The 26,939-nt window shown below is 40.7% G+C and overlaps 1 protein-coding gene across 2 annotated transcripts; it reads right to left on the bottom strand.

Moving 5' to 3' along the window:
• Positions 1–215: 215 nt before the first annotated feature.
• LOC128610002 (synaptopodin-2) lies at positions 216–26,939 on the bottom strand. 2 transcript variants are annotated; one of them, XM_053628999.1, is made up of 5 exons: positions 26,743–26,934; positions 12,327–12,478; positions 10,949–11,670; positions 6,407–9,138; positions 216–2,994 (listed from the first exon to the last, which is right to left on the bottom strand). In XM_053628999.1, the coding sequence occupies exons 1-5, from the start codon at positions 26,848–26,850 to the stop codon at positions 2,419–2,421; spliced, it is 4,290 nt and encodes a 1,429-aa protein (XP_053484974.1). In that variant the 5' UTR covers positions 26,851–26,934; the 3' UTR covers positions 216–2,418. The 2 variants fall into 2 exon arrangements, with proteins under 2 accessions (XP_053484974.1, XP_053484973.1); XM_053628998.1 differs by lacking the exon at positions 216–2,994 and having other exon boundaries at positions 4,429–9,138; positions 26,743–26,939.

The following is a 26,939-nucleotide window of genomic DNA, read 5'->3' as shown; positions in this document are numbered from 1 at the left end:
AACTGTATGTAGAGTATTTCTTCTTTGTATTATAAATTCAGACTTTATATTGAGCTCAAAACTATAGATAGTTTTGACTGAAGCAACAGTCAAAAATAATCCTCACCTTGGACAACCTTTGTTTTTTTCCTGAAAACTTCCCTTTATATAAAAAATTACTTAAAAGCAAAGATTCCCTAAATGAAATAACGTGAATAGCTACTGTATATGAAAGAGGTTTGAGTCTTTTATAAAAGCAAAGGATGGGCATACAAGTTATTAGATAATATTTATATAACATATTGAGAAGGTGCACATTACTGAACAATATAATATTCTCTTCACATACACTCTTTAACCATTTATGTTGCTTATAATCAAGAAAGAACTAAGAATGAGGCACATTTAATACCTCTTTGTAAATGAAATATATTCTCTGTCTAAGGGTAGGCAAACTTTTGCACTCCACTCAACTTTACATATTTAATTTTTAAAAAGGTGAAAAACAAAATCTTGTGTCACATTTGTCAACATAGGGGTCAACAAAGAAGAAAGGTATACATATTTCTTAGTGACCATGGTATAACAGAAAATGAGGAAGGTTAACCAATCAGAGGAGAACTTTAACAAAATACTAAGCAACATCATCTGAACCTCAAATCTCAATTTAATTGTGGATTCAGAAGCACTTTTCTTACAAATCTTTTCTCCGGTAAAGAAAGTGCTAAAAGCTAACTAACAATTGATAAACTATACATTGTCAGCTTCAGCGGCTAATGAAAATCTTTTGCGCTAAACACAGTATGAGAGCATGCAATGTTGGGAAATTGGTAACAGGACTGTGACAATAAAAAAAAAAGAAAGGCACCCTTGACAAACTAAACTGTGTGCTAAAATAACATCATACAAACACATGATTTGCTGTGGCTTGAAACTCACATAAATTTGCTACAGGGGCTAAGCTAGCATGATTGGCCACATTGGGCTCTCAAGTAAAAATGACAACAGTGACACATTGGAGCAAATAAAAGTGGGACATATGAAACAACTACAGACAGTAGACAAATTAAAGGGGAAGAAACAGTGGCTGTTATGCATTAACTAACAATACATTACTAAGATTACTTCATGTAGGTTTTTCCACCTGTCTGTCACATAATTTGTCACCTAAGTACATTGCAATAATTCCACAGTTTCAGCTTGTTTCATAGCCCCACATCAATAAAAAAATCACGTTTGTGCTGAACTGTCAGTTCATGTGAACGCATGTGAATAAATGCATGCATTTTCAACCCTATGAGAAGAAAAATGCTTAATGTAATAGAAACCTATACGAAACACAAAATTGTGGTAACACTGTGGTTACAATAAGAACTGACCTAACTAACATTAGGTAGCATTGAGTAATGCACTTTCTAGTATGCACACAGGGTACAGCTTCGATGATGGCTAGTTCATGTTAAGTAGACAAGTAATAACTGTATTAGTTAATGTTGTCCATAGCCAATATTAAATTACCATTTTAGTAGTATTGCAAGCTAGAAATGATTTATGTATCAACAAAGGAAATTGCTACATATTAAAAACCGATCATGTCATAGTAATGTATCCCTACCACCTATTAACCATTAGTAAACAGAAAATAGGGTTTGTTCATTATATGCAATATGCCTGGAGTTAAGTAAAGTAATAAGCATTACTAAGCACTATTTTTAGGCTTTATTCATTTTATATAATTGATGATATTCATGTTAAAAAATGCATTATTTAAGGTTAATTAGTCAACATTAACATGAACTAGCCATTACTGAAGTGGTAGCTTGTCTGTTGATCATGTTAGCAAAGGTATTACTTAATTTATTATTTATTGCCCAACATTAATTTTAGTTACTGAAATTGGTTTTATTTTTTAAAGCACATTAACATGCCACTTATGCAGTGTAGAAATTTGGAATGTGAACTTAATATGCTACTAATGTGCTGTGGAAATATGGAATATTTTCCATGAAACCTCTCATCTAGTCTCACCAGTCTTTCACCAATAGGCCTCGTTATTTATATGATTGATTATTGTGTATATGAAAACATATAGTAACAAAACTGGCAGTGGTATACTTATTTACGTATTGTATACACATCTTACTGTATTACAATATCGAAGCACAGCAATATTTCAAGCATTTGGAAGTTCTGCCTCATCATCAGCTGCTAAACAAACTGCTATTCTGCACCTAACATTTCCATCTTTCAGACTTTTCTAAATCCCCCAGTAAACAACATTTCAACTGTTCAATCCTGCTCTTCTACTTTTTAGAAATTACAGTGACAGGTAATTTCTTTCAAGGATACTTTTAAAAACAACTCTGTACAAAAGCATTCAGAACCTGCTGTATTTGCACTGTCTTTTGAAACCCAAGTATTAAAAATACTACCATGAATTTACCGTCTCCAGGTGTTACTGTATGTGCTTCTATATACTGACTGTCCCAGAGGCCTTCTGCACTGTAGCCCAGACATAGAGGAGCCAAGACTGGCCTCAGTCATAGATCTCGGTGGCTGAGACCGTCTCAAAGGTGATCCATATGGTACAGGAGCAGCAGGGGCAGATGCTGTGCTTTTGGTTGGGGAAAGGAAAGACAAAGATGATTGACTCATTCTCCAGCCCTGGCTCTTTTGCGGAGGCTCATAGGAAACCTTGGCCTTCCACTCAGCTGGAGGTTCGGGTAGCATTTTGCGATGGGCTGCTGAGCGCAGATTAGAAGCAATAGAGTGTTGCATGTCCTGGTGGGAAAAGGCTTCATCCACTAGACCCAGTGGGTGGCGTGATGCTGCCTCCCATGGGGTTGGGGGCTTGCGTCCCTTCTCCAACCAGAATACCTGTCTCTCTGTTGAGCGAGAGGTGTAAGTTGCGTGAGATGAAGGTGTGGGTGATGGGGAAACAGATGCAGACCTGGAACCAAGGCCCAGTGGTGACAGTCTAACTGGTGGTGATAGTGATGAGCTTCTTCCAATTGCCTGGGGAAAAAAAATGAATCAAAACATTAAGGGTAGTAAAATTATTATAAATAATAAAAGTAAATTACATTTGATGAACAATGGCAACCAGTTAGTGGGTAAATTTATTTGGGTTATAGATTTTCTTTTCTGTTGCAGAATACTAAAGTTTTTTTGTTTGTTTGTTTGTTTGTTTGTTTTGTGCATAAGAACAGTTTGAAGGTATTAAGCAAGGCAGATTCCAAGTACTCAGCCAAGATTTTTTGAGCGAGGGTAGAGTGCAGGGGTTTTATAAGGTGGCTATTGACACATCAGCACACCATTTCCCATCTCATCCCAACCCTGATCAGGATAAAACAGTTGCTGAAAATGAATGAACAAATGACCGTATCTACTTATTGCTGAGTAATTCACATTTAGATTGTTTACTGGAAGCTATGACCTTGTAGGTGTGTTAACTGTACTTGCATCCAGTGGTCTCTTTTTCAACTTTTAATTCCTTAATGGTTCTGTTAGTCTATGATTAGCAAACAGAAAAGTGTTCGAGGCAGAACTTAAACAGAAGGACTCTGCTACCACCTGCTGTTTAAAAAGTGGAAGAATATGCTTGCATTCGCTTAATAGCTGCACCATGAGTCACTGCACTGGCAGCTCCTGCTAAGTCAGCATTTTAGTTGTGGTACAGGGTTTCTTCAGGTACGATTCAATTTGTCAATGGCATACAAATTTAGTACAATTCTTCTCATCCTTGGGTTCCTGTATTAATTATCAGTCTATTTAAATGGAACAATGAAATTGAGGCTTTATAAATAACCTCACATTTGTCTAAAATCTCTATATAATTTGTTTTGTTAATTTTGTTTTTTAATTATAATCTTTAATTTTTATATGTTAATTATTAGCCAGTATATTCAATTTATACTAGCAATACATGGTCCCCACCAAATTAATGTACAATGATTGTGACTTCTTTTTCTCCATGTATCATATTCTTCCAAAAATAGCCAGTGCTCAGCCTAGCAATGGGCCTTGAGTCATATTACTTCCATATTTCAGCAATGACAAGCCTTTGCACTACTCAACTGCATGATGCCATGCAGGTCCATGTTTAAAGCATCTATAATAGTAACTTATCCTCTTAGCTTATTAGTTGTTGGGTTATGGATGGAATGATCTTCATTACTTACCTTAGTTTAAAACAGTGAATACCATGATTTGGGCTATGATTTTAATACAATTTCAAAAAAAACTTTTGCAAGTCTGGTAGGTAATTCAGTCCAAGTACAAAGCAGTGGTTTGGCAGAATTCTTTTCTAGTGACTTTGACAGTTGTTTTCCTAATGCAAACATATTAATCAAAGCATTGAAGAAGAATATGACAAAGTAAGAAGCTAATACAAAGTGTGGAGAAATCAAAAGAGGCATGCAATGTGAACCAATGAAATCTGAACCAGAATGACACAGAGTCGTTTTAATAGCACTGTGGCAAGTCTTACAGAAAGTGCACTGTGAAGAAAACCCAGAGAAAAGAAAAAGAAAACATGGGGAAGAATGCAGCAAAAAAAATCAGCCAAATTACAAAACAATTACAATGAATGTTTTCCAAATTTTCAGTGTCTTTACATTTAGAAAATCCTTGGTAGTTGTTTATGTTGTTTATGTTTAATTCTGTATCTGAAAACTAATTTGTATAATTTGTCACAAAGAATAATAAAAACAGAAAGAAAGAGTAAAGCAGGAAAACCACCAAGGTGTTAATTCGTACAAATTAACATCATAATTTGAAAGCTGGAAAAATAAATCCTTATTTTTTAGTTAAACTGTTTTAAGTACATCACACAGTATCTACAAAATCTTAAATATAGTGAAATAATGCATTGCTCCAACCTTATTTTTTTAAACATATAATTTGTTTGGTTACACTCTATATCACATATATATATTCCTGCATACTTAAAAGGCCTAAAGAGCTAAATATATCTTTAACTAAACAAAATAACAAATTTGTTTTCCATAAATTAAATATATGACTGTCCTTGACTGATTAATATGGCCAAGGCTGCACTACAACTTCTTTCAAAGACTAACTGAATCGTATGTTGTAACCCATTCATACTTCCTTACAAAACATTCTGTCCACTTAAACCACTGACACTTTAAATATTAATTCATACCTTATAAACAGGTATAGTTGTCTGTCTTATAGATTTCAAGATCTTTCTGTACTGAGTGACTACTCTGCCTAATCAAACAATCTCCATCCTTATTTATTTCCCTTCATTACATATCCATATTCTTCATTCACCATCAGATGAATGTTCTAAATCATTTACTTGCTCAAATTACAAACATTTAATTGAAGAAACTATCTTAAAACAATACCGGTACAATATGATATTGTAACAGAAGTATAATAAGTATATAGAAGTACTTTGGTAAATGTATGTATTAAAATTCAAAGACTTTCATTGCTGTTATCAAGGTTTTAAATGCTCTTTGATAAAATATGTACTGCAATTTTTATGCATTTTGATTTTTTTTTAAATGAAATCTCTTTATATACAGCTCTCGTTCCATACTTTGCTAGGCCAATTAAGTGAAATAGACTATTTATCTACACTTTCAGCTGCACTAGGCTTCCACACTTGTGCATCACTTTTTTTGGCTGAGAACTTTGGTTTTGGAGCAGCAAGGGTGCTACTTCCTGTAGCTGAATCTGCTCTTCCTGCTACTGGACAAGTAGGCACTACATAAGAGGCTGGAGCTGGTTGGTAGCATGGTACTTGGGAAGCTGGATATTGGCCAGCTTGATATGAAGGGGGCTGCTGGTAGGGAATACTTGGTGATTGTTGGTAAGAATTGGAAGGAAGTTGTTGGCAAGCATTTGGTGGATTATATATTTGCTGATGGGGGACTTGTTGATAAGCATTGGGGGTAGGCTGGTAGCTGTTAGGAGTGTGGTGATAAGGGCCATCATGCATAGCAGGAGAGGGAACAGGTATACCATAGGGCTGCTGGGGTGGCTGGGGTTGATGTGATATAAAACTATAGGGGTCAGGAGCTTGAGGCTGAGCTTGGGCTTGGTTTTGAGCTCGGGCTTCAGCTGCTTCTTGAACAGCAAACTTTTCAGCTGTTTCTTTTTCTGCAGCAAGTTTTTCTGCTGCTGGCCCATAGGTGAAAAGGGAAGAATTTAGTTGGTAAGGTTGGTGCTTCATGACATCCAAAACATTAAGTGGTTTGGGTGCAGGTTTTCCTTTCTCTGTGACTTTATTTTTGTTCTTTAATGTAGGGCTAGTAGAGGGAGGTTGCTTGATAGCACCTAGTGGAAATGAGGGTGACTGTAGTGGATTGTATGCCAAAGGTGGTGGAGCACGACAATTAGATGAATATTTCCATGAGGCTGGTAAAGAAGGAGAAGGTGACAAAGATCTTGCCTTGTTAGCCTGCACTGTAGAAGAATCCACCACATACTTTTCCATTCTGGATTGCCTCTTAGCAAAAAGTTCAGCACCTTTCCCTCGCAAGGCTGGCATCTCAAAAGCTGAACCCATTCTAGAGGCTGAACCCATTCCAGGCATTTGTGAAGGTACCTTTGATATGGGTGTATTTGAGTTCAGTTGATGTGGAGGAGGAGGTTGAGTGGTCTGAGGTGGACTCCATGGTTTGGATGGCTGAGCCAGCTTCTGACTTTCAGTAGAACCCATGGTAATGACTGGACCTTGCTGGGGTTGTGGTGTCCATGTACTTAAAGTTGTTTGAAACTGAGACTGTAGTGGTGTCTGTTGCTGAGGTGGATGAGACCATGGAGGTTGTGCCTGAGTTGGAGATTGTGGCTGATTCCAGGGGGGCTGTATTTTGTTCTGCTCTGGTACCCATGAATTCATTGTTTGCTGTGGATGCTCTTGAGTCTGTTGTGCCCATGTTGGTTGTGGTTGTAACTGGGTGGGGACTGAGGTCCAAGGATTCTGTTGCTGCTGCATTTGTGCTGAAGGCTGAGAGGATGGTTGAGCCTGATGAGTCCATGGAGGTTGTGTTTGAACTAGACTCTGAGATTGATTCCATGTATTTACTGGTGGTTGTGGCAAGGTTTGCTGTTGGGTCTGAGAGACCCAAGTTGGTTGAGGCTGTGGCTGGCTCTCAGGTTGATTCCAGGGGGACTGGGGATGCTGTTGAGAGGCTGTCCAAGGTGGTATTGGTTGAGATTCTTGTTGCTGTTGGGTCCAGGATGGCTGTACTTGGGGTTGATTTAGATCTTGAGACCAAGTGCTGACAGATGCCTGTCGTGGCACTTGATTTTGGGCCCATGGGGGTTGGTGTGGTGATTGAATTGGAGCTGTTACCCATGTATTAATTTGAGACTGAGGGTGGGGTTGATGTTGTTGTTGATTTTGTGTCACCCAGGAAGGCTGGGGCTGTGACTGTGTTTGAAAAGATGTGGGTGGTTCCACTTCTGAAAGGATTTGAGATTGTGTCACCCAAGGTGGATGCATCTGTGACTGATTCTGAGCAAGGACTTGTGATGGAAGCTCTGCTGGACCCCAAGCAGTTACTGGTGGCTGCTCAAGAGCCTGAGTTGAAGATGGACCCCAAGAGCTAACAGCTGGCTCTGGCTTTGCATGTAACTGTGGCTGGGATGGATTTTCATGCCAAGTACCTATTTGCTGACCTAATTGTATTTGTGTCTCAGATAGACCCCATGCATTGATCACTTCTGGTTGAACCTCTGAGCGGAGCTTAGTAGAAGCTTCATGTTGATCAGAAGCAGGTGCTGTGGAGGGCTCTTCCTCTGGTATGACTGTGGACTCCATTTCAGGGACAGGATCCCTGGTAGTTACAGGGATGTTATTTTCAACATCTTGCTGAAATTGCTGGTTTGCAGTTTCTGGTTGTGGTGACCATACAGGAGTAACTTGGTGTATGTGAGGTTTGGGAGCAACTGGTGGTGGAGTTTTGTTCTTTAGTTTAGTGGATTGTAAAAAGTTGCAGGCCTCTGCCCCCAAGCTTAGATAATCCTCCTCTGTACCAGAATCAAAGCCTGCCTTCTTGTCATTCCTGTTGAGAAGATTCAGCAGCTCTGGATTTGGGGAAACTTTTTGAGGCTCTTTAAAAGTGAACATGGGTTTAGCTTTGTTTTTTCTCCTTGTATCTTGTAAGATCCCTGTTTTTATTGCAGGTACAGAAATTCGCTCATCTCTGGTAGCAATTTGTTCCCCTTGTCCATCTGAATAATACGTCTGCTCTTGGTTCAGAGAAGGGGGAAATGGGGCTGCTGCTCTATTCTGAACTGAGAATGGTTTAGCACTTCTATTAATGACTGATGATCGCACTACATTTGTTTGGTGACTAGACACACCATTCATATTATTAAAGTATTGTTGCATTTGCTGCTGTTGTTGGTACTGCTGAGGCTGATTTTGTTGCTCTTGCTGGCATTCCTGCTGTTGCTGGTAATACTGTTGCTGCTGATGGTACTGCATCTGCTGTTGGTATTCTTGATATTGATGCTGCTGTTGCTGTTGATAATGCTGTTCTTGGTATTGTTCGTACTGCTGAGGTTGCTGTTGGTGATACACATTTACATCAGTGTAATTCTGGCTGTCATTAGTCTGAATGCAAGAGTGCTGATTCACCTGTTGGTAGATTTTCTCAGCTTCCTGTATACCTTCAACAGGAATACCTTTACTTCTCATCTCATCATGTTCAGCTGCTATTTCATCAATACGTTGTCTGCGCTGTGCAAACATCAGGGCTCCTTTGCCCTTGGTTTCAGGGAGTGCATTCATGTCCTCTTGGTTGTGAAGCTTGCGCTCTATCTCAAGCAGTCCAGTATCCAAATCAAAGGTTACAATATTCTTCTGGCCTGAGGAATTTGTGAAAAAATCTTCATCAATTTCAGTTTCACTGGTGGCTAGAACTGTGAACTCAACAGCATGTGTTTCCTTGTCATTGTAGTCATCGTCTTCATCCTCAAATTCTGGCTCATTCTCTCCAGTTCCGTAGCTTACAAGTGTGTACTGCTTTGCCCTTTGCCTATGCTTCTTGAACATTAACAAACCCTTGTTATTAGGGTTGGGGGCAGCAGTAGTCAGGAGGAGGGCTATACGCTTGCATTTAGACTTGGCCTCCTTCACCTGCTTCTCAGACAGGCTTTCACTTCGGCGGAGCCCTTGGAAAAAGAGAGAAAAAAGGGGATTAAAGAATACCGAGGATAGCAAGGGCAGTATTAAAGAGATATTTCAAATTATTCACTTACATCCCTTTAGTGATAAGTATAGAATGGGTAAAAGAGTGTAGACAATGAATAATTAAATTTGAGAGCACACAAGCAACTAATTAAAGTTGTGACAAATTAAATGGTTTGGTCCACTTGTCCCCTTACAGGGAAAAGGCAAATCAATGTTTTCAGGGAATACAAAGTTTTCCTGACTGACCACCTTTATCCTATGATGAGAAATTTGTATCTTGATGGGAGTGGCCTCTTCCAGGATGAGACTGTCCCATCCACAGGTCATGAATGCTCAGTGAATGGTTTTAGGAGTCTGGAAATTATTTTAATCATTCGCTGTGGCCTTCACAGTCACCAGCTCTCAACCCAACTAAACATCTATCAGGATATTTTCAGACATTAGACAGTGCTCTCAAGCACCATCATCAAAACATGTTGAATATTTTTTGGAAGAATGGTATTCATCTCTCCAGTACAGTTGTAGAGATTTTTAGAATCTATGCCAAGGAGCATTGAAACTGTTCTGGCAACTAGTGGTGGCCCAAAACCTTACTAAGACACTTTATGCATTTCTATGGGGTTTTTTTTCTTCTTCTTTAATTTGTCACTTGTCTCTATAAGTATTAAATTAAATTTATGTATTTAAAATTTAAAAGAATACAAAGCCATGATTTGTATTGATTTGAATTGTGGAAAAGAGGAAATCAGTTAAAAACATAAAATTACATAACTAGTAGTAATAATTGGAAAATGTGACACAAAATTCTGAGTCTTTTATAGAGTATTTACATGCATGAGCTACAGATATTTGGGTAACTGAGTCCAAAGGAGTTCCAAAAATGATCTCTAGAGGTATCCATGGTATTTCAACCTTATTCAAAAGGTGGTAGTAAAGTTACACCTTTCAGTACACAAACATTTCTATATTTTAAAATCAGTTTTGGACATGTTTGGTTATAGTCTGACATGTGAATTGTCAACCTCATGGTGGAGATGGCTACAGATGAGAACAGAACAGTTCCCTTTTCAGTGCTGATAAGATGGCCAGTTTTAAGGGATCAGGTAACTAGTCAGTGTCACACATGCTGGTGTCTGTCAAAGAGCTCTCCAACAGGCAGCATTAGCATATCTATGTTTTATTATTATCCTCACCATGTCACCCTCTAGGCCCCCTCCCTGTCTTAGCTGTGCATGAAGACAGTTCAATTTAGCACAGATATTCAATCCAGTTTATTTTTCTTGTGAGTACAAAAATCTAAAACAATATAAATTAACCTAATGGGAATTGGCACATGTGATACAAAGTTATTATAGATATTTAATCAGATATTTTGTAATTACATATCATTTCCATTAACCTAATGCAGACTAAAAGTAATTAATCTGAAATGCATGCATAGTTCCATGGTCCACAATGTCTTCATAATTTAAATATAGGCTAACACTGAGTATACAAATATATATTACTCTCAGCTCAGTTTCTTTGTTTGTTTGTTTGTTTGTTTGTTTGTTTGTTTGTTTTTAACAGTTTTCCTCTTGTCCTTGGTACATTTTACATACAACAATGCTAGTACTAGAACAAATATGTAACCATAACACAGTGTTCATATAATTTATTGAAATGTGCTACGGCATTAAAATTATATAGCAAAACAGATTAATTAAAGTTTAGAAAACATGGATATGTCTAATCACTCAGTATAATAAATAGCAAAAAATATAAGAGGCTAAATGATAATAAAAGACTTACTGGCGTGCCTTGCCCGGTGCTTGTTTGGCTTGTTGAGCTCCCTCTCTGACTCAGAGTCCTCCTCTTCTGATGGAATTCCAAAGGAGACAGAGAAGGAGGTGGGATCTTCGTCAGTGTACCCTCCTTCTCCTTCAGCATAATCCTGTTGTTTATTAGCTGTTGCCTCAGTCCCACCGGCCCCCACTCTTTCTGTTCCAGATTCCCTCCCAGATGGCTGTATGGTAACCTCCACCTGTCCCAACAAAGCAGAAGGAGAACTGACAAGCACGCCTCGCTGACCCAGAGGCTCTCTCTCATGCAGTGGTATATAGAAAGAGCAGCCTGGTGCACTCGTTGTGCACTCGTCATTTTCAGTGTTTGGTTGATGGCACAAGTCTCCTTTAACTCCACGAGCACTTCCTAATGAGGTACAGCCTGTGTCTTCCAGGGTGGTCTGAGAGAGTGACAACTGCAATTCCACTACAGCTCCTGGAGTGATTTCAAACCTGGGCCCTCTATCACTAGAGTCAAAGGTGTCTGTTCCAGCTCTATCCTTGGGAGCTGGAATGCAAAACTGGGTTCGGACCATGGTGTTCCCTGCAGGGCACTCTGTATCACTATTTGTCTCTTCATAACATGTTTCAACCTGATGCTCAGATTTGTAGGGCTCCCTCAATTCCTTCCAGGAAGCCTGGAGTGTGGTGTTAACTGACTGAGACTTCTGTTGAGGATATAAACAGCATCTGTAAGGGAGAAATAATGGTTAAAGGGGTCTGGTTGTTACATGAGTGTATACTTTTATATTGGTCATATACTTGTATTTCCACAGCAATCAATTATTATCTCACAAGTTCTTACAAGAGGCCTTTCAGAAAGGTCATTGTGTTTAATGTCCCAGACTTTATCCATTCAATGGATGCTGTAAGGTCACACTTAAAAAGTGGCACATAAACCATTCAGCAATTGTTGGCAATTGAAATGAGAGTAAATGAAACTTAATAAAGCTGTATGGGCCAGTTTGGCACAATCAGAAAGCACAATCCACTGGTATATCATCAACAAAAGCCAACTGCTATCTTGAGCTGGGTAGTTAGTGTTGGGATCCAAACACAAAGCAGCTGATTTGCCATTTGGTTGAGTCAAAGGTCATATCTGTCATTAGTGAGACAACAATTGCTCTCTCCATAACACAAACAATCAAAATGCAAAGTGAACACCAGATTAGATACATGAAATGGAGCTGTGGTACAAAAATAGTCTTATTAGTTCTGCCTGTTTATCTTAGGCCTATGTATACATTTGAGATGAGATTAAAAAAAAATTCCATTAGAATTTGGTGATCTTGAGGAACAGCTTTCTGGTGGCTGTCTGATTCAGTTTAACTATAAATATTAAGTACCTTTTTACCAGCAGTTGTAGGCAGTCAGTGGCTTTCTCAATGAGAACAATAACTTCTGCAAGGCTGAGGCTGGAGCAGGATACTCCATTAACAGACACAAGTTCATCATCCTTACACAGACCAGCTATGGATGCATGGCTGCCTTCTTCAACCTTTAAGAAAGAACACAACCACAAGCCTATTTTATTATAATAACAAAATCACTGTTGACATATAAATAGATATGACTTTGATAGTTCAGGTAGGTGTTATGCCCTACAAAAAGGCAAATTTGTAGACAAAATAATGTATCTTATTATTTTTTATCTATTGACTCGTTCACTGTTATGCTTAAAAACTATTAAAACAGATCCATAAAAACAATAAAGAACCCTTTTTGGATTCCTAACTTTTGCTGAGCACTTGTGTGTCAGCATTCAGACATGCTCCCGTTTTATGCAGCATGACAGCTGCATGTTACTTGACCAAACAATCCTCTTCGACAGAAGGCTGTCCATAGTAGAGGAACAGCAGTGACTCTAAAGTGTAAAATTAACATTAACCTTTAAGATGAGAGTACACATTGCAAATAAGTCCTGAAAGCCAGCTTGTAAAATATGAGAAACTATTCTTCTAAGATGGTCCCCACAACTAACACATTGTCCTGCATATTTGATTGTTGGGTCATTCCATTACAAAGTTGGTTGCTCGACCATCTTTTTTGTCATTACCTTCATGTATTGGCATTGCAAAATCACCATAAAAAAATACTTGCTTTAACTATAATGGCCATCTTTGTGTCGTGACACAACAAATTTTGGTTATATGGCTATTTACGGAAACCTCAATATCTCGGCTCAGGATGGGCTGAGCTCCTTGGAACAAAAACTGGTCTCTATAGCACATTGGAACATGTCCATATACAGTATAAACATTTTGCATACTCATGTTCTTTAGACTTAGAACTTAAACCTAGAAGGCCAAATGTAATGATCAAGATTGCTCACAGTTCCACTTTCAGGGTCAATTTATAATGGGAATTCGAGTCTCAGTCTTAATTTTTTTAGGGGGTACCTAGGTATCTTAACAACCAGTAGCTCCAGAGTGCTGCAGAGGCAGACAGCTCAGATATTAACTGCATTATAAAAAACATATTATCTATTTTTGACTTCCTACATGTCATAAATAAAGTCACATTAGACAGCATTTAATGAATTATGTACAGGGCTCCATCCAAAGAAAACATCCAGCTATTTAGACATAGGAAAACAGTGACCTGGGCTGATGTACTTTTGTATTTGTTGTATAGTGTGCATGCAGAACATTTCAGGTTTGAGACTTCTCTTTATTTAATGGGGGTGAGAAAGTGCAATTTTTAAAAATGTCTCTCAATTTTGGGTTGAATATCTCTGGTGGGGGACCAGATATAAACCTGAAATTTTCACAGAAACAAGTCTTCTAGCATTCTGCTGTAAAACTTGTGAGTTTGAGATCGGAGGTTAATGCTGCAGGACAGTGGACCTCGAGGGCCAGATTTGAAGAACCAGCCCGATCTATCATGTTGGTACAGGTGTACAGTTGGTATGTGTGAAAAGACTTTATCCAAATATGGATATACAGTGTTCAGTTGGGTGTTTTATAAATGAACAGTGTCATAAACAGAGCTGTTGTGTTGTTTCTCCTGTGATAAAAGCGCTAAGTGACTTCTGAGCTGTAGTCATTCACTGCTTTTCTCATGGTTCACACTGTTCATTTATAAAATATCCAACTGAACACTGTACTTCCAAATTTGGATAAAATCTATTCATGCATAACAACTGTATTCCTTGTAATGTGCTCTGGAGATCAGCTTTTGTTCCAAGGAGCTAGGCCCCTCCTGAGCAGAGATATTGAGGTTTCCATAAACAAAATTTATTGTGTGCCATGACACAAAGATGGCCATCATAGTTAAACCAAGTAAAATAAATACATTTCTTTTTTTAAATGGTGATTTTGCAATACCAAGACATAGAGGTAATCACAATTTTTTTTGTACAATTCAAAATGGATGAGCAACCTGTATTGGACCACTTGAGATGGAATGAGCCTGTTAGAGAGAGGACAGAAGAGACAGAGACAGAAGAGACTTTCAAAACAATCACTAGAATCTTGTAAAGTCTTGTGGAATTTGTAAAGTGTTTACTGAAGTTGGTTGTAACATTGAAACAGACAAACTTCTGGAATAAAGGTCACTACAATTGTACACTGTATCATGTACACAGCAATATAGGTGCATGTAATTTACAAGTATAATGTACTGTAGCTGTACAATTTAAATAACCATTGAATGTGTCACTATGTCGCATCTTAACATCCAAGTAGCTCCAGAGTGCTGCAGAATCAGTCAAGTCAGATATTAACTGCATTATAAACCATATGCGGTATTTTTTTACTTCCTACATAAGTAAAGTAACATTAGACAGTGTTCAATGAGTTATGTACAGGGCTCCATCAAAAGAAGACATCCAGCTATTTAGACATAGGAAAACAGTGACCTGGACTGAAGTCTTTGTGGATTTGTTATGTCAGCATTGAACATCTTACATCACATCAAGCATAGGTGCACAGGTAAATAATTAAAACTTGCACATGTTTCATCTCATTACAGGAACAGGTTACACCAAATCACTGTGATGGTGGGCCTGCAGCACATGCACCTCAGACACACTCCTCACACAACGGCCAGCAACACGCTGAAGGGACAGCGCCACTTCAGCACCACGCATGGTGTAAACAAACAGAGATCACATGGCTAAGGGGTGTGGCAGCCAAAGCACACACGGCTGGCAAGAGATAATTCTCAGCAGCTCCTCACCAGATGCGGGAAGGTGAGCGTGTTTTCTCTTGTGTGTGACTGACCCCGTCTCTCTCTCTTTCCGCCACAGAAGCTCCCCAAGAGAAAAGAAGAAAATGCTCTCTCACCTCCTCGCACTTCTACCGTGGCCCTGGGCACCGCCCAGACACTGCTGCCACTGCCAAGCCATGCCTCTCGCCAGGAAGGCTACAACCACTCACTGCACCACCCCTCCCCACACGCACACACACCCTACCACCTTGACTAAAAATAAAAGAGCACTTTTCCCTGCATGTCAGCCTCCTGTGTGTCTGTGTTCCACCTTGCCTAGCAAAGCATTAGTGACACTGGTGGAGAATGCAGGTATGGGACCCACCCAAGAATCATTGAACCTTCAAAGATGCCCAGAAGCCAGTGCCATGGTGCCTCTTCCCCATCCTTCCCATGAAGCCCAGTACCTGATCACTAAGCTCTGCAATGAGGACGATGTAGAAGCCTATTTGCAAACTTTCAAATGCATCGTCTTCTGTGAGAAGTGGGAGGAAGAAACCTGGGCTCAGATCCTCACGCCCTACCTCTTGAGGGAGGCTAAACGTGCTTACTATGCCCTCCCAGCAGATGAGGCCACCAACTACAGAACACTAAAAGCTGAAATCCCCGCCCGCTGCAGCCTGTCCCCCACCAACGCGGCGGCTGAATTTCACCTCTGGGCCGAATTTCACCGTGGGGTCACTGCCCTCCTAGACTCCAGCAGCAGAGTAACCATGGCATGGCCGGCCACCATGGGACCCCCCTGCCAGCCTGTGGGAACCATCCTCATCACCTGCATCCACGGACACGTCTGTCTGGGAGGTCCCTGCCACCCACTACGGGGGAGTGGCCCCTCCTCATGAGATTGATCCCTGAGCTCCCCATTCCTCTGCTCATTGGATGGGAGTGGTCCGGATTCCCCTCAAGGCCACAGCACCACCTCCAATGAAGAACGCCCGCCATGAGGGCCCGGGCCTGGCCGGCCTACGTGGCCCAAGGAGAAGAGAATATCGATGCCAGATCCTCAGGTGAGCCCGTTCCTCATCCTAACCCCATCTTCTCTGTGTTTCAGCAGGTTACCAGAGAGGGGAACCTAGGCTGGGAGCAGAAGGAGGACGACTGGCTGAGACACTGCTAGGGCCAGGTGTGGCAGAAAGGAGTCGACCAGAACTCCCACTAGCTGCTTCCTGCCTCCTTTACCACCGAATGGAATGTCGGGGAGAAGTCCGCGATCTGCTGGTGATTCCCTGTTCCAAGGCCCCACTGCTGTTGCACCTGGCCCACTCACACGCACTAGGCGGTCACCTGGGGCCCCAGAACACACTGGAAAAATTGAGGGACAGGTTCATCTGTCCAGGAATGGAGACTGAGACACGGGCCATCTGCCAGCAATGCCTCCAGTGTCAGTGCATGACACCGCAGAAGCCCCTGCCGGCGCCCCTCATCTCACTCCCAATCATTAGCATCCCATTTGAGCAGATAGGCATGAACCTGGTGGGGCCGCTCCCAAAATCCACCCGGGGCCACGAGTACATCTTGGTCATCCTAGACTAGGCGGTCCCCCTATGAAAAGTCACTTCCTGGAACATCACAAAGGAGCTCCTGTTCAGCCGTCTCGGGGTCCCCAAGAAACTGGTCACCGACCAAGGTACCCCCTTTGCCTCAAAATGTGTCAGCTGTTGCAGGTCAAACACCTGCACCACTATCTACCACCCCCAGATGGATGCCCTAGTGGAGCAGTTCAACCAGACCCTCAAGCAGATACTGCACCAGGTGGTAGATGAGGAAGGGAGGAACTGGGACTTACTCCTGCCCTATGTGCTCTTCGGCAGCCAGGAGACCCCACAGGCCTCCACTGGCTTCACGCCGTTCGAGTTCCTCTTTGGGCTGTAGCCCCAGGGCCTACTAGATGTGGCTCGGGAGGATCAGCCCTCGTCGTACTGCTCCCTCATCGAGTATGTCCAAGAAATGCAGGGTCACGCCCATTGTAAATGACCACCTGGAGGCAGCACAGCAAGAGCAACAGCAGGTCTATAACTGGCTGGCCCAGCCCTGGGAGTTCCAGCCGGGTGTTCAGGTGCTCCTCCTGATCCCTGACGCCTCTTGTAAGTTCCTAGCCCACTGACAAGGTCCCTACAGGATCGTGGATAGAGTTAGCACCCTGACACTCAGATTTATCACATCAATCTGTTAAAAAGATGGATACTACCTGCACCAGTCTCTGCTTTCTCCGCTGTGTCCCCTAGTCCCGCAGAACATACCTTGGTCCAGCTGAATGAAGAATTGAGTCCAGCCCAGAAGCAGGAGATAGCAGAGCTGGTGAGCCAACATCAGGATGTCTTCTCCATGACTCTGGGCTGGACCCATCTCGTGCAGCATGAGATAAAATCTCTGTGGAGAGTGGTGATATGGCAGAGGCCCTACCGTGTCCCAGAAGCCCGCCGACAAATCCGCCAGCCCCTGGTCCAGCCCCATTGTGGTGGTGCCAAAGCCCAATGGCAGCCTGAGACTCTGTAATGACTTCTGGAGGCTGAACAGTGTGCCAGACTTCAACATCTACCCCCTTCCTTGAATGGGCGACCTGGTGGAGCACCTGACTTCTGGAGCCCAGTTCACCTCCACTCTTGACCTCACCAAGGGATACTGGCAAGTGGCCCTAGCCCCAGATGCCAAGACAAAAACCACCTACAACACCCCCAGCAGCCACTGGCAGTACTGGCCTGCATGGGATGCCAGCATTGTTCCAGCAGCTGATGGACATCACCCTCTGGCCCCACCGACAGTACGCTGCAGCCTATCTGGACATTGTTGTCATTCACTCCACCATCTGGGCCGATCACCTCCACTACCTCTGGGAAGTCCCGCAAAGTCTCCAGGAAGCCGGGCTGACTGCTAACCCATGGAAGTGTCACCTGGGCTTGACCGAGGCACAGTACCTGGGATATTGCATTAGCCAGGGGCTGCTGAATCCTCAAGAGAATAAGATCAAGGCTGTAAGGGACCCACCTCGAAAAAACAGGTACGAGCCTTTTTGGGGCTGGCGGGATATTACTGGCACTTTGTGCCTAACTTCTCCTCTCCAGCCGCCCCCTCTCAGATCTCACCAGGAAGGGCCAGCCAGACCAGGTGCGGCATGCTTCAGCGCCACACATGGTGTAAACAAACAGAGAAACATACAGAGAAACATGGTTATGGGGTGGGGTGGCCAAAGCACACATGGCTGGCAGAAGATAATTGTGGCAGCAGCTCCCCACCAGATGCGGGAAGGTGAGCGTGTGTGACTTATCCCGTCTCTCTCTCTGTCCACCACAGAAGTTGACGAGGAAGAAGAAGACATTATCCCACCTCCTCGTGCTACCCAACGGTGCCCACACACTTCTTCTGTGGCCCTGGGCACCACCCCTACACTGCTGCCACCTCCAAGCCATGCCTCTTGCCAGGAAGACTACAACCTCTCACTGTACCACCCCTCTCCACATGCACACACACCCTACCACCTTGACTAAAAATATAGGAGCACTTATCCCCCCACGTTTGCCTCCTGTGTGCCTTGCAAAGTGTTAGTGACACACTCGCTGTAACATTCTGGGTTGGGCCCAAGGGTACAAAGCTCTGTCATTAGTTCTTAGGTTCCAGTCAGTATCTTATTGCAAACCAATATTCTCTTAAAATACATTTTAAAGGTCAAATTTTTTATTTGTCAGCAGATCTTTAAAACAAATAAAAACTGCTAAATGTTGCTTGTATAGGTATTCAACCGCTTCAGACTAGTAATTTTTAGAACCACCTTTTGTTGCAGTAACCTACCAGCTTTGCACATTGTTTGGGACTAATGTTTGCCCATTCTTCCTGTCAGATTTACTCCAGGTTCTTCAGGTTTGTTGGATGTTGTTTGTTGCTTGCAATTTTAAAACAGTACCACAGATTCTCAGTAGGATTCAGATCTAGACATTGAGTTGGCCACTGTAGAACATTCACCAATTTATTTTTAGCCACTCCTGCATTGCTTTGGCCTTTTTCTTGCTGAGAGGTGAAATTTCTCTCAACCAAGCTTTAGGGTTTTTTTTGTTTGTTTGTTTTTAGCAGACTGAAGCAGGCTCTCTTGTAATATCCCGCTGCATTTGCTCCATCCATTCTCCCTTCAATTTTGACAAGAAGACCAAGCTCTGAAGATGAAACGCATCTCCAGAGCATGATGCTGCCACCACCATATTCCACTGTAGGGATGGTGTTAGTTGAGGTATGGTCTGTGTTAGGTTTGCACCACACATACCGTAGCGCTTGGAAACTTTTCCAACAGTATTTGACCTTGATCTCATCACACCAAAAAACACATCTTTATTGGGTCACTCTCCTGCTTTCATATGGCTCTTCTTGTACAATGTTTTTTTTGTAGCCACCCCCCCCATACAGTCCTCAATTATGCAGAGTTCTTGAAATAGTCTGGTGCACCATCACTCCACTGTCAGTCAGTAAGTTACTCGTAACTCCTTCAGAGTGACTGTTCGCCTCACTGTGGCTTCTCTCATCAGTTTCTGTCTTGATTTGTTGTGAGTTTTGAGGGATGACCTTATCTAGGTAGTGCCTGGGTGGTGTGATGCAGCTTCCACTTCCACGTTATTGAACCAGCGGTGCTTACTGGGATGTATAAAATATAATTTTACACCCTGTTCCTAAGTTATGAAGTTCTATTAGCTTACCATTAACTTCCTTTTCGGTCTTTCCTCCAGACTGACAGTCTCTTCAATGACATATCAACTGAGGTGTGTTTTTTCTTCAGAAAATGAGAGCTGTTTTAATATTTCACAGCTTATGTCCAATTATAAGTCAATAAGTGTCCTCATTAAGACAATATCTTTCATCTGGAGCTTTGGAACCTGGGAAGTTGTGCAAGCAGCATTTTCAGTTTTTTGTTTATTTTGAAATACTTCGTGACCAATAATTAAATTCACTCTAAGAGAACATGAATTTGTAATAAAAACTGACTGGAAGACTATGTGACTTTATTATTATTTTTTATTCAGACAAATCTCTCCAGTGGGGTTGAATACTTTTGCAAGACACTGTCTCTTGGGCAAAATTCTAGTTTTAGGTTGGTGTTCTACCACTAGAGGGCAGTGCTCTGACAATAAACTCTGTTCGGTCATCTATCCCAGTGGTTTTCAAAGTGGGAGCCGCCAGGGGGCGCCCGGGGGCCTCAACAATTTGGTGTGAAAAATAACTAAATACATGATTAAAAAAATACATAAATTATATATATATATATATATATATATATATATATATATATATATATATATATATATATATATATATATATATATAACATGTTATTTTTAACAATACATATTAAAATCACATTTGCTATACCTAACTCCCTTTTGCAACAACATACTTGTGTGAGTCTGGCTTTTATACTTTAAAATTAATCAAAACAAAACACAGAGCACGTCTACATGTGGACAATGACATGCATATGGCACTGACAGACATAAAGCCCAGGCTTGACAAACTGTGTTGGAGCCACCAAGCCCATCCCTCCCACTAGTATGTTTTCTCTTTCTCACTTTCAGACAACCACACACACACACACACACACACACACAAACACACAAACACACAAAATCAATTCCTAATGTAATGTAATGTAAAGATGTAAGATGTAATTATTAATAAAAAAGGGGGTTATATTCAGAAGTCTGTATTTTTAATGTGTTTTAAAGACATCTTGCAAAAGGGGGGCCTCGGTCAAATATTAATGCCATTTGGGGGGCCTTGCCCTGGAAAAGACTGGGAACCCATGATCTATCCCATCTGACATTAAGCTTATGAATTATGGCACCAGTTCCCAACCCTGGTCCTGGAGTATCCAATGTTCTGCACATTTTAGTCTTTTACTTGCTCCCAACACTCCTGATTCAACTAATCAGCTAACAGGCCTTCCTGAATTTAAATGGTTGTGTTAGAGCAGGAAAAACATAAAAATGTGCAGGACAGGGGGTGCTCCAGGACCAGGGTTTGGAGAACGTTAATTAAGGCATACTGTGGGGACTTGGCATGCTGCATGTTGAGAACAGTGTTGCAAACAGTCACTAGAGCCCAGAGGTTACGTAAAAATGAAGGTACCAAATGTGCCTTAGTGAAAATATTTGGACAAATTACAAAGCTTGTGCATGCATAATCAAAACCTTACCACTGGTGTAACTTTTTTCATAAACACTTAAATATGAATAATTTGTAATATAAGTACTACAGCATGACACCAATGTAACTATTACAACTTCACCAATAACAACCAAAAACAATTACTCACTGTGAAATATGGCATATTTCCAATGACTTTATATGGTCACTTTATGAGCACCAGGGAAAGAGTATACTGTTTTAGATAGTGATAAAACAAGGGTGATGTGGGCTTTGTTTTAACAACAGTAACAGCAGTGGTAAATGGAACAGTTTACGTTACCCATATATGGATCTCTCATAGATGCAGTGTGTGTGTGGAGTGATTGCTCAAAGAGAAAAGGTGGATGCCTGAACTGCCAGAATCAGCACTCACTCCAAAAGAGGATGGGAAAATAGCCACACACTTAATTATTTCTTAAGTGTGACAGAGGATGGTGAACTGAAGAAAGCCAAAGCCTTATGGTGATGTTAAACCGCCTATGAGAATATAAGTTCAAAACTCTCAACTTCATTAAATAATTTGACTTAAACAATAATAAAAACCCCAGTTGATACATTACATATGCACTGTAAATAGAATGGAAAACTAATAAAAACAATTGTAAAAAAAACAAAAAACAAAAAAAAACAAGTGAAATCACACCAACAAAAACTTGTACTGAACACATCTGAAAAGCACATTTGCAGCTGTTTCTCTTGGCCAGTTTTAGGCTGTGTATGTTTACAATTCTCTGACTAACAACTTCCAGGCCCTGGGCAGGTAAAAACTAATTACTCTATTCTCAGGCAAATAAAGTTCTTACAGTTAAACACACTTCAGCATTAAGCACTGTTTAAGTACAGTTATGCCATAGGGGGTAAATAAAACAGGATGTCTGATAGTGTGTGCATGTGTGTGTGTGTGTGTGTGTGTGTGTGTGTGTGTGTGTGTGTGTGCGTGTGTGAGCACGTGTTTGCCTGAAGGCACCAAATTATGTAATCAGTTTTTGCTGTTTTTCAGTTTTGGAAAAACCATCTATTATAAACTGAGGTTAGTCCTTGAGGAAGTCATTGAATTTACATACCTAGTACCATTGGACTAGTACCAATGGACTAGTACCATTCATAATATTCATAACATTTTTACTCATAAGCATTGTGTTTATACCTTTTTTTTTTATACTGTGAGGAGCTGACTATGTTACCTTAAATCAAAAGCTGAATAAATTAATAGTTTATACTCATAGAGACAGCAGGTGGGGTAGATCTTCTATGTATGTATGTATGTATGTATGTATGTCAGCCATTTGTTGATAATAATCTTCATAAACTTTTCATTCACAACTCCATGCATTTTAAATTCTGTTAAAATACTAATTACCTCTTTTAAATGACACTTTGATAAATGTTGCTATTTGACATACAAGCTGATATTTCATTGATTTGCTTGCTTTTCCAGATGTTGCACAATCATGGGGCACTCCCCGACTTATATGGTTAATTATTATTTCTTCTGTGTATGCCTCACAGACTGTCAACAGGAAAATGCTTGCTATATCAAACACAGTTGAATAAAGGTATGTTGAAAACCAAAACAAAACAAGTTGCTAGAACACATTCTGTGTGAATGTATGTTGTCTACTCGCAACTGCCTATTACGGGGTTGCTCTAAAAATTCACTAGACAGTGTCCACCATGGATAGTTCCCCCCCAGGTCACCAGAGGGCAACCTCCCTCATAGTTTGAATGTCTTCCTTGGTTGTTTCACTGCTTTCCTCTATACACCTGTCTTGTGTTTCCTTTTATTAATCCCCCAATATGTGTTTTTCCTCTTCAGTTGTTTTGTTTTTTTGTTTTGAGAAAGCCAGCATCTGCATCCACCTCCATGGATTTGTTAGATAGCATCCTATAGCATAAGTCAAATCTGAAAGCCTCTAACTTAAATTTGTTTAAGGCTGTGTAATTATTAATGTTGTCCAGCTCTACCAAAATCTATAGTCACAAGCTGCAGCTGATATTCATATTTGATGTATGGGGTCAAGCACAAATACTGAACCCATCCCTATAGCATAAAAACCCATGTAAATGGGTTTTTAAAGCTGAATCCATGACACTGAAGGGAATTGGTAATGTGGTCGTGTCTACAAAGCAGATGGCTTTGTTCCTGTGTCCAATGACAGCATAACACATCGTTTAGGTAATTCAGTGCTCAGAGAAATAAATTGCCCAACAAACAATTTTGCTATATTCTATTATATATAACATTGTAAAATCTGAAATAGATTAACCATCCATGTACATTCTATATAGAGAGTAATGAAAACTGAGTGCCAGGCTGTATGTCTAGATTATGATAATATATGAGTCAAAGGTATGACATCATCATCTTAGGAATGTGCAGTTAAGTTGATGTTAGGTTATATGAGAGCTCTGTCTGCTTCTCCAGGTGCAGGTTTTGCTTTCAAAGGCTACATTTGTGTTGTGCAACTCGAAGAATGTGAGGAGCTATGACTTCACCACTTTTGCAACTAAGCCAGAATTCCCCCAAAAGACTGATGACAAAGGAAGAAAACAATCTTCCTTATAAGGAAAACTGTCTCCTACATGCACCCAGACACACACAACTGCACACAAGCACATATGCACAAAAGCACATAAACCTGAAACTACATGCAAACACTTTCATGGTCAGAGGACATATGAAATGTAGAATATTTCCCATGTTCCTGCTATTTCTTCTCTTTTTTTGCCTTTCACCTTGTCAGAAAATCCTCCTATGATGTGTTGGATGAACAGAATAACTCCACAAAACTGTGTGAGGCATCATTCTGTCATCTTGAGCCCCTTCACAGGAGTGCAGGCAAATATTTACCCACTCAGCTAAAACATTTGATCTCACACAAGCCTTATAGAAGTGTGAAGTCAGACTTCCCAGTATTTAATTTAGAAACATCTAGCAACTCAAACAAATACACTTTCAATTGAACAGATGAATACTGTAGATAACACAGCAAATTTGACCCATAATTAAACTGTATACATACCCTATATTCCTTGGCTTATACAGAAGAATGATTGCCACTTGGCTGACCTCGAGTTGATCAGCCATTACAGTTTGATCTGAGGCCAACTGGCCACATCATACTGCCGTGTTCTCATCATCACACATATGTTTAAGCCCCACTCAAATACTGTAGAACACTTTGATGAACATCTTGCCTCATGTAATGTATACTGTCAGTCCCAAACATGCCTCTTATACTGCAGATGGCTTTCAGAACAGATTAGAATATTCAGTGTGAATATAGACCAAACACCCAAATGCAATACTGTCTTACACTATTCCCTTAAGACTGCTTTGATTTGTGCTTTGGCAAGCATCCAAGTCAGTGGAATGCACATCTCTGAAAAGTAAAATTCTTTTGACAAGCTAAAGGCAGCTGGGCACAATCATTATGCAGGATAACACTCTTAGAGCACCACTGACAATGTGGAACCATATAAGCTGTAATAGTATCAGCTTCAGGCAGTTAAAATGTACTAAACAAGCAAAAAAACAAAAAAAAAACAAGATAGACTGAATCTTCAGGAGACTGAAAAGACTTCAGGTGTTCCTCCTGAAAGAACTCAATGTTGCAAGCAATTAAATATGGAAAATGTCTTATAAGCCTTCTGGCTCTCAGTCTGAGAAACAAAGCACAGTGCCACCATTATCAAGTTTTTTATTAAATGTACTGTACATAACTGCTTTATCCTGGTCAGGGTCATGGTGGATCCGGAGCCTATCCCAGCAGCACTTAGTGTGAGAACCCTAGAGCTGTGAGGCAACAATGCTACCTACTGTGCCACTGTGCTGCCCAGGACATAGTTCTTATAATTAAAATGTTAGTTGATTAATAATATGCCAGTTTTTATTATAAATATTTTATGGAGCTGCATTTAAACTTCCTGGGATGAATGAGAAGTTGCCTGGGAAGCATAATCTCTTTTCTCTCCAACAAGGAAAAGTCAAGGACCTACGACTTTACTGTCATTTTGACAATGATTAAAAATGATTCTAAGGATAGACACTCAAAATGTTTCACTCGGGGGGGGGGGGGGGATGTCAAGGGTTTGTTGGATATTTAAGGGTTCTTAGCCTCCTTTTTGGTAGAAAAACCTTTTGTTGCAAGGTTCTACATAGAACTTAGATTGTGTAAACATAAGAACCCTTAAGGTTTCTAAAAGTTTTAAGAGCATAACACCCTAGCTCATGTGTTTCACAAGAGCATGACTGTTATGTAAGAAATGTTTTCACATGCAGTCACAGATACAAAATTCAGTTTTACACTCTACAATTTAGAACATTTAATGGTTGTCCCTCTGGGGGAACCCTTAAAGGTTCTATGTACATTAAAAGAAAGGGTTCTCTAAGATTTTGATGGATATTTCAGGGTCCTTAGCCCCCTATTTGAAACTCTACTCTGACAGGCATAGAGCCCTTACGGATTCTCTGAGCAGGACAAATGAAGAACCGACAAAGGTTGAAAAGTTACCCCTACGTGAATTTTGTTTTTATGACTGCATGGAAAATAATGAAAACCTCTTACATTACAGACCTGCTTTTGTGTATACACTTGAGTAACCCTTAAAATGTCTATTATAGCCCCCCCAATACTAACAGTTTTTACTTGTTTAGATTTTGATCATATCCATGGGAGTGTTAAGAAATAACATGCTACACTGACCCACTAGCAGCTATTTATGACCTTATAAGGACTCCTGCTTGAGTGTGATGGAGGAGAAGACTACTAGCAGTATGCCATCACCACATTAATCTGCTCCCATTTACTTACATGGCTGATAAAGTAGTATAAATCATAGTCATAAGCTATTCTAATAATTTGAACATTGAAGGCTTGCTCAAGCTATATTGTATAAAGGGATTTTACATAAATGTTGTAGTCTATGTAGTCTCACATCTTGAACTCACCATGGGTCAGCATAAACTGCCATTATGTTGTACTGTTACTGCACCATTAACAGCATACTGAATACAGTGTGACATCCAGAACTACACGGCTATTTGGGGCAGACTTTCAGCTTGGTTATCTCTTTGGTAACAATAATAATCCAAAAAAATAATTTGCCCCAAACCCAGAAACCAAAACCACAAAGTGTTTCAAGTTCAACGTGCACATATGAGTAAGCTTCGAAAAAATTCACTGTTATAATCAAATTGATATCTGGACTACACAGGAGAAATGATCCATAAAACATTAAATAAACCAAAAGCCTATAAATGCAGCATAATAAAGATGTCAGTCACGTAATTCAATGCGTTATTTCCCAGAATTAACGCACTGAATTAACGCATATCACGACTGCAAACCTATATAAAGACCCCGTGTGTTAATAAGTGTATCTCACCTGGTGCACCTGAACACATCGGTGCGACTCCGTGTCACTTTGGCGTAGCTGGAAGCCCCAGGGCGCGCGACCCCGCACCGTCACGCATGCGTAATCCTGCGCGCTCATCCCGCACCGCGCGTGTCTGTCTCCTCTCTGAGTCTGTGTTCGGGAGAATATGTCCAAGGGTTTAGGTAGGTGAAGAAATCAGGTCCAGC

The sequence above is a fragment of the Ictalurus furcatus genome, chromosome 7 (genome assembly GCF_023375685.1).
Source record: "Ictalurus furcatus strain D&B chromosome 7, Billie_1.0, whole genome shotgun sequence".
Classification (NCBI taxonomy): domain Eukaryota; kingdom Metazoa; phylum Chordata; class Actinopteri; order Siluriformes; family Ictaluridae; genus Ictalurus; species Ictalurus furcatus.
The sequence above is the reverse complement of the archived record's forward strand: the minus strand, read 5'-3'. Positions and strand labels throughout refer to the sequence as shown.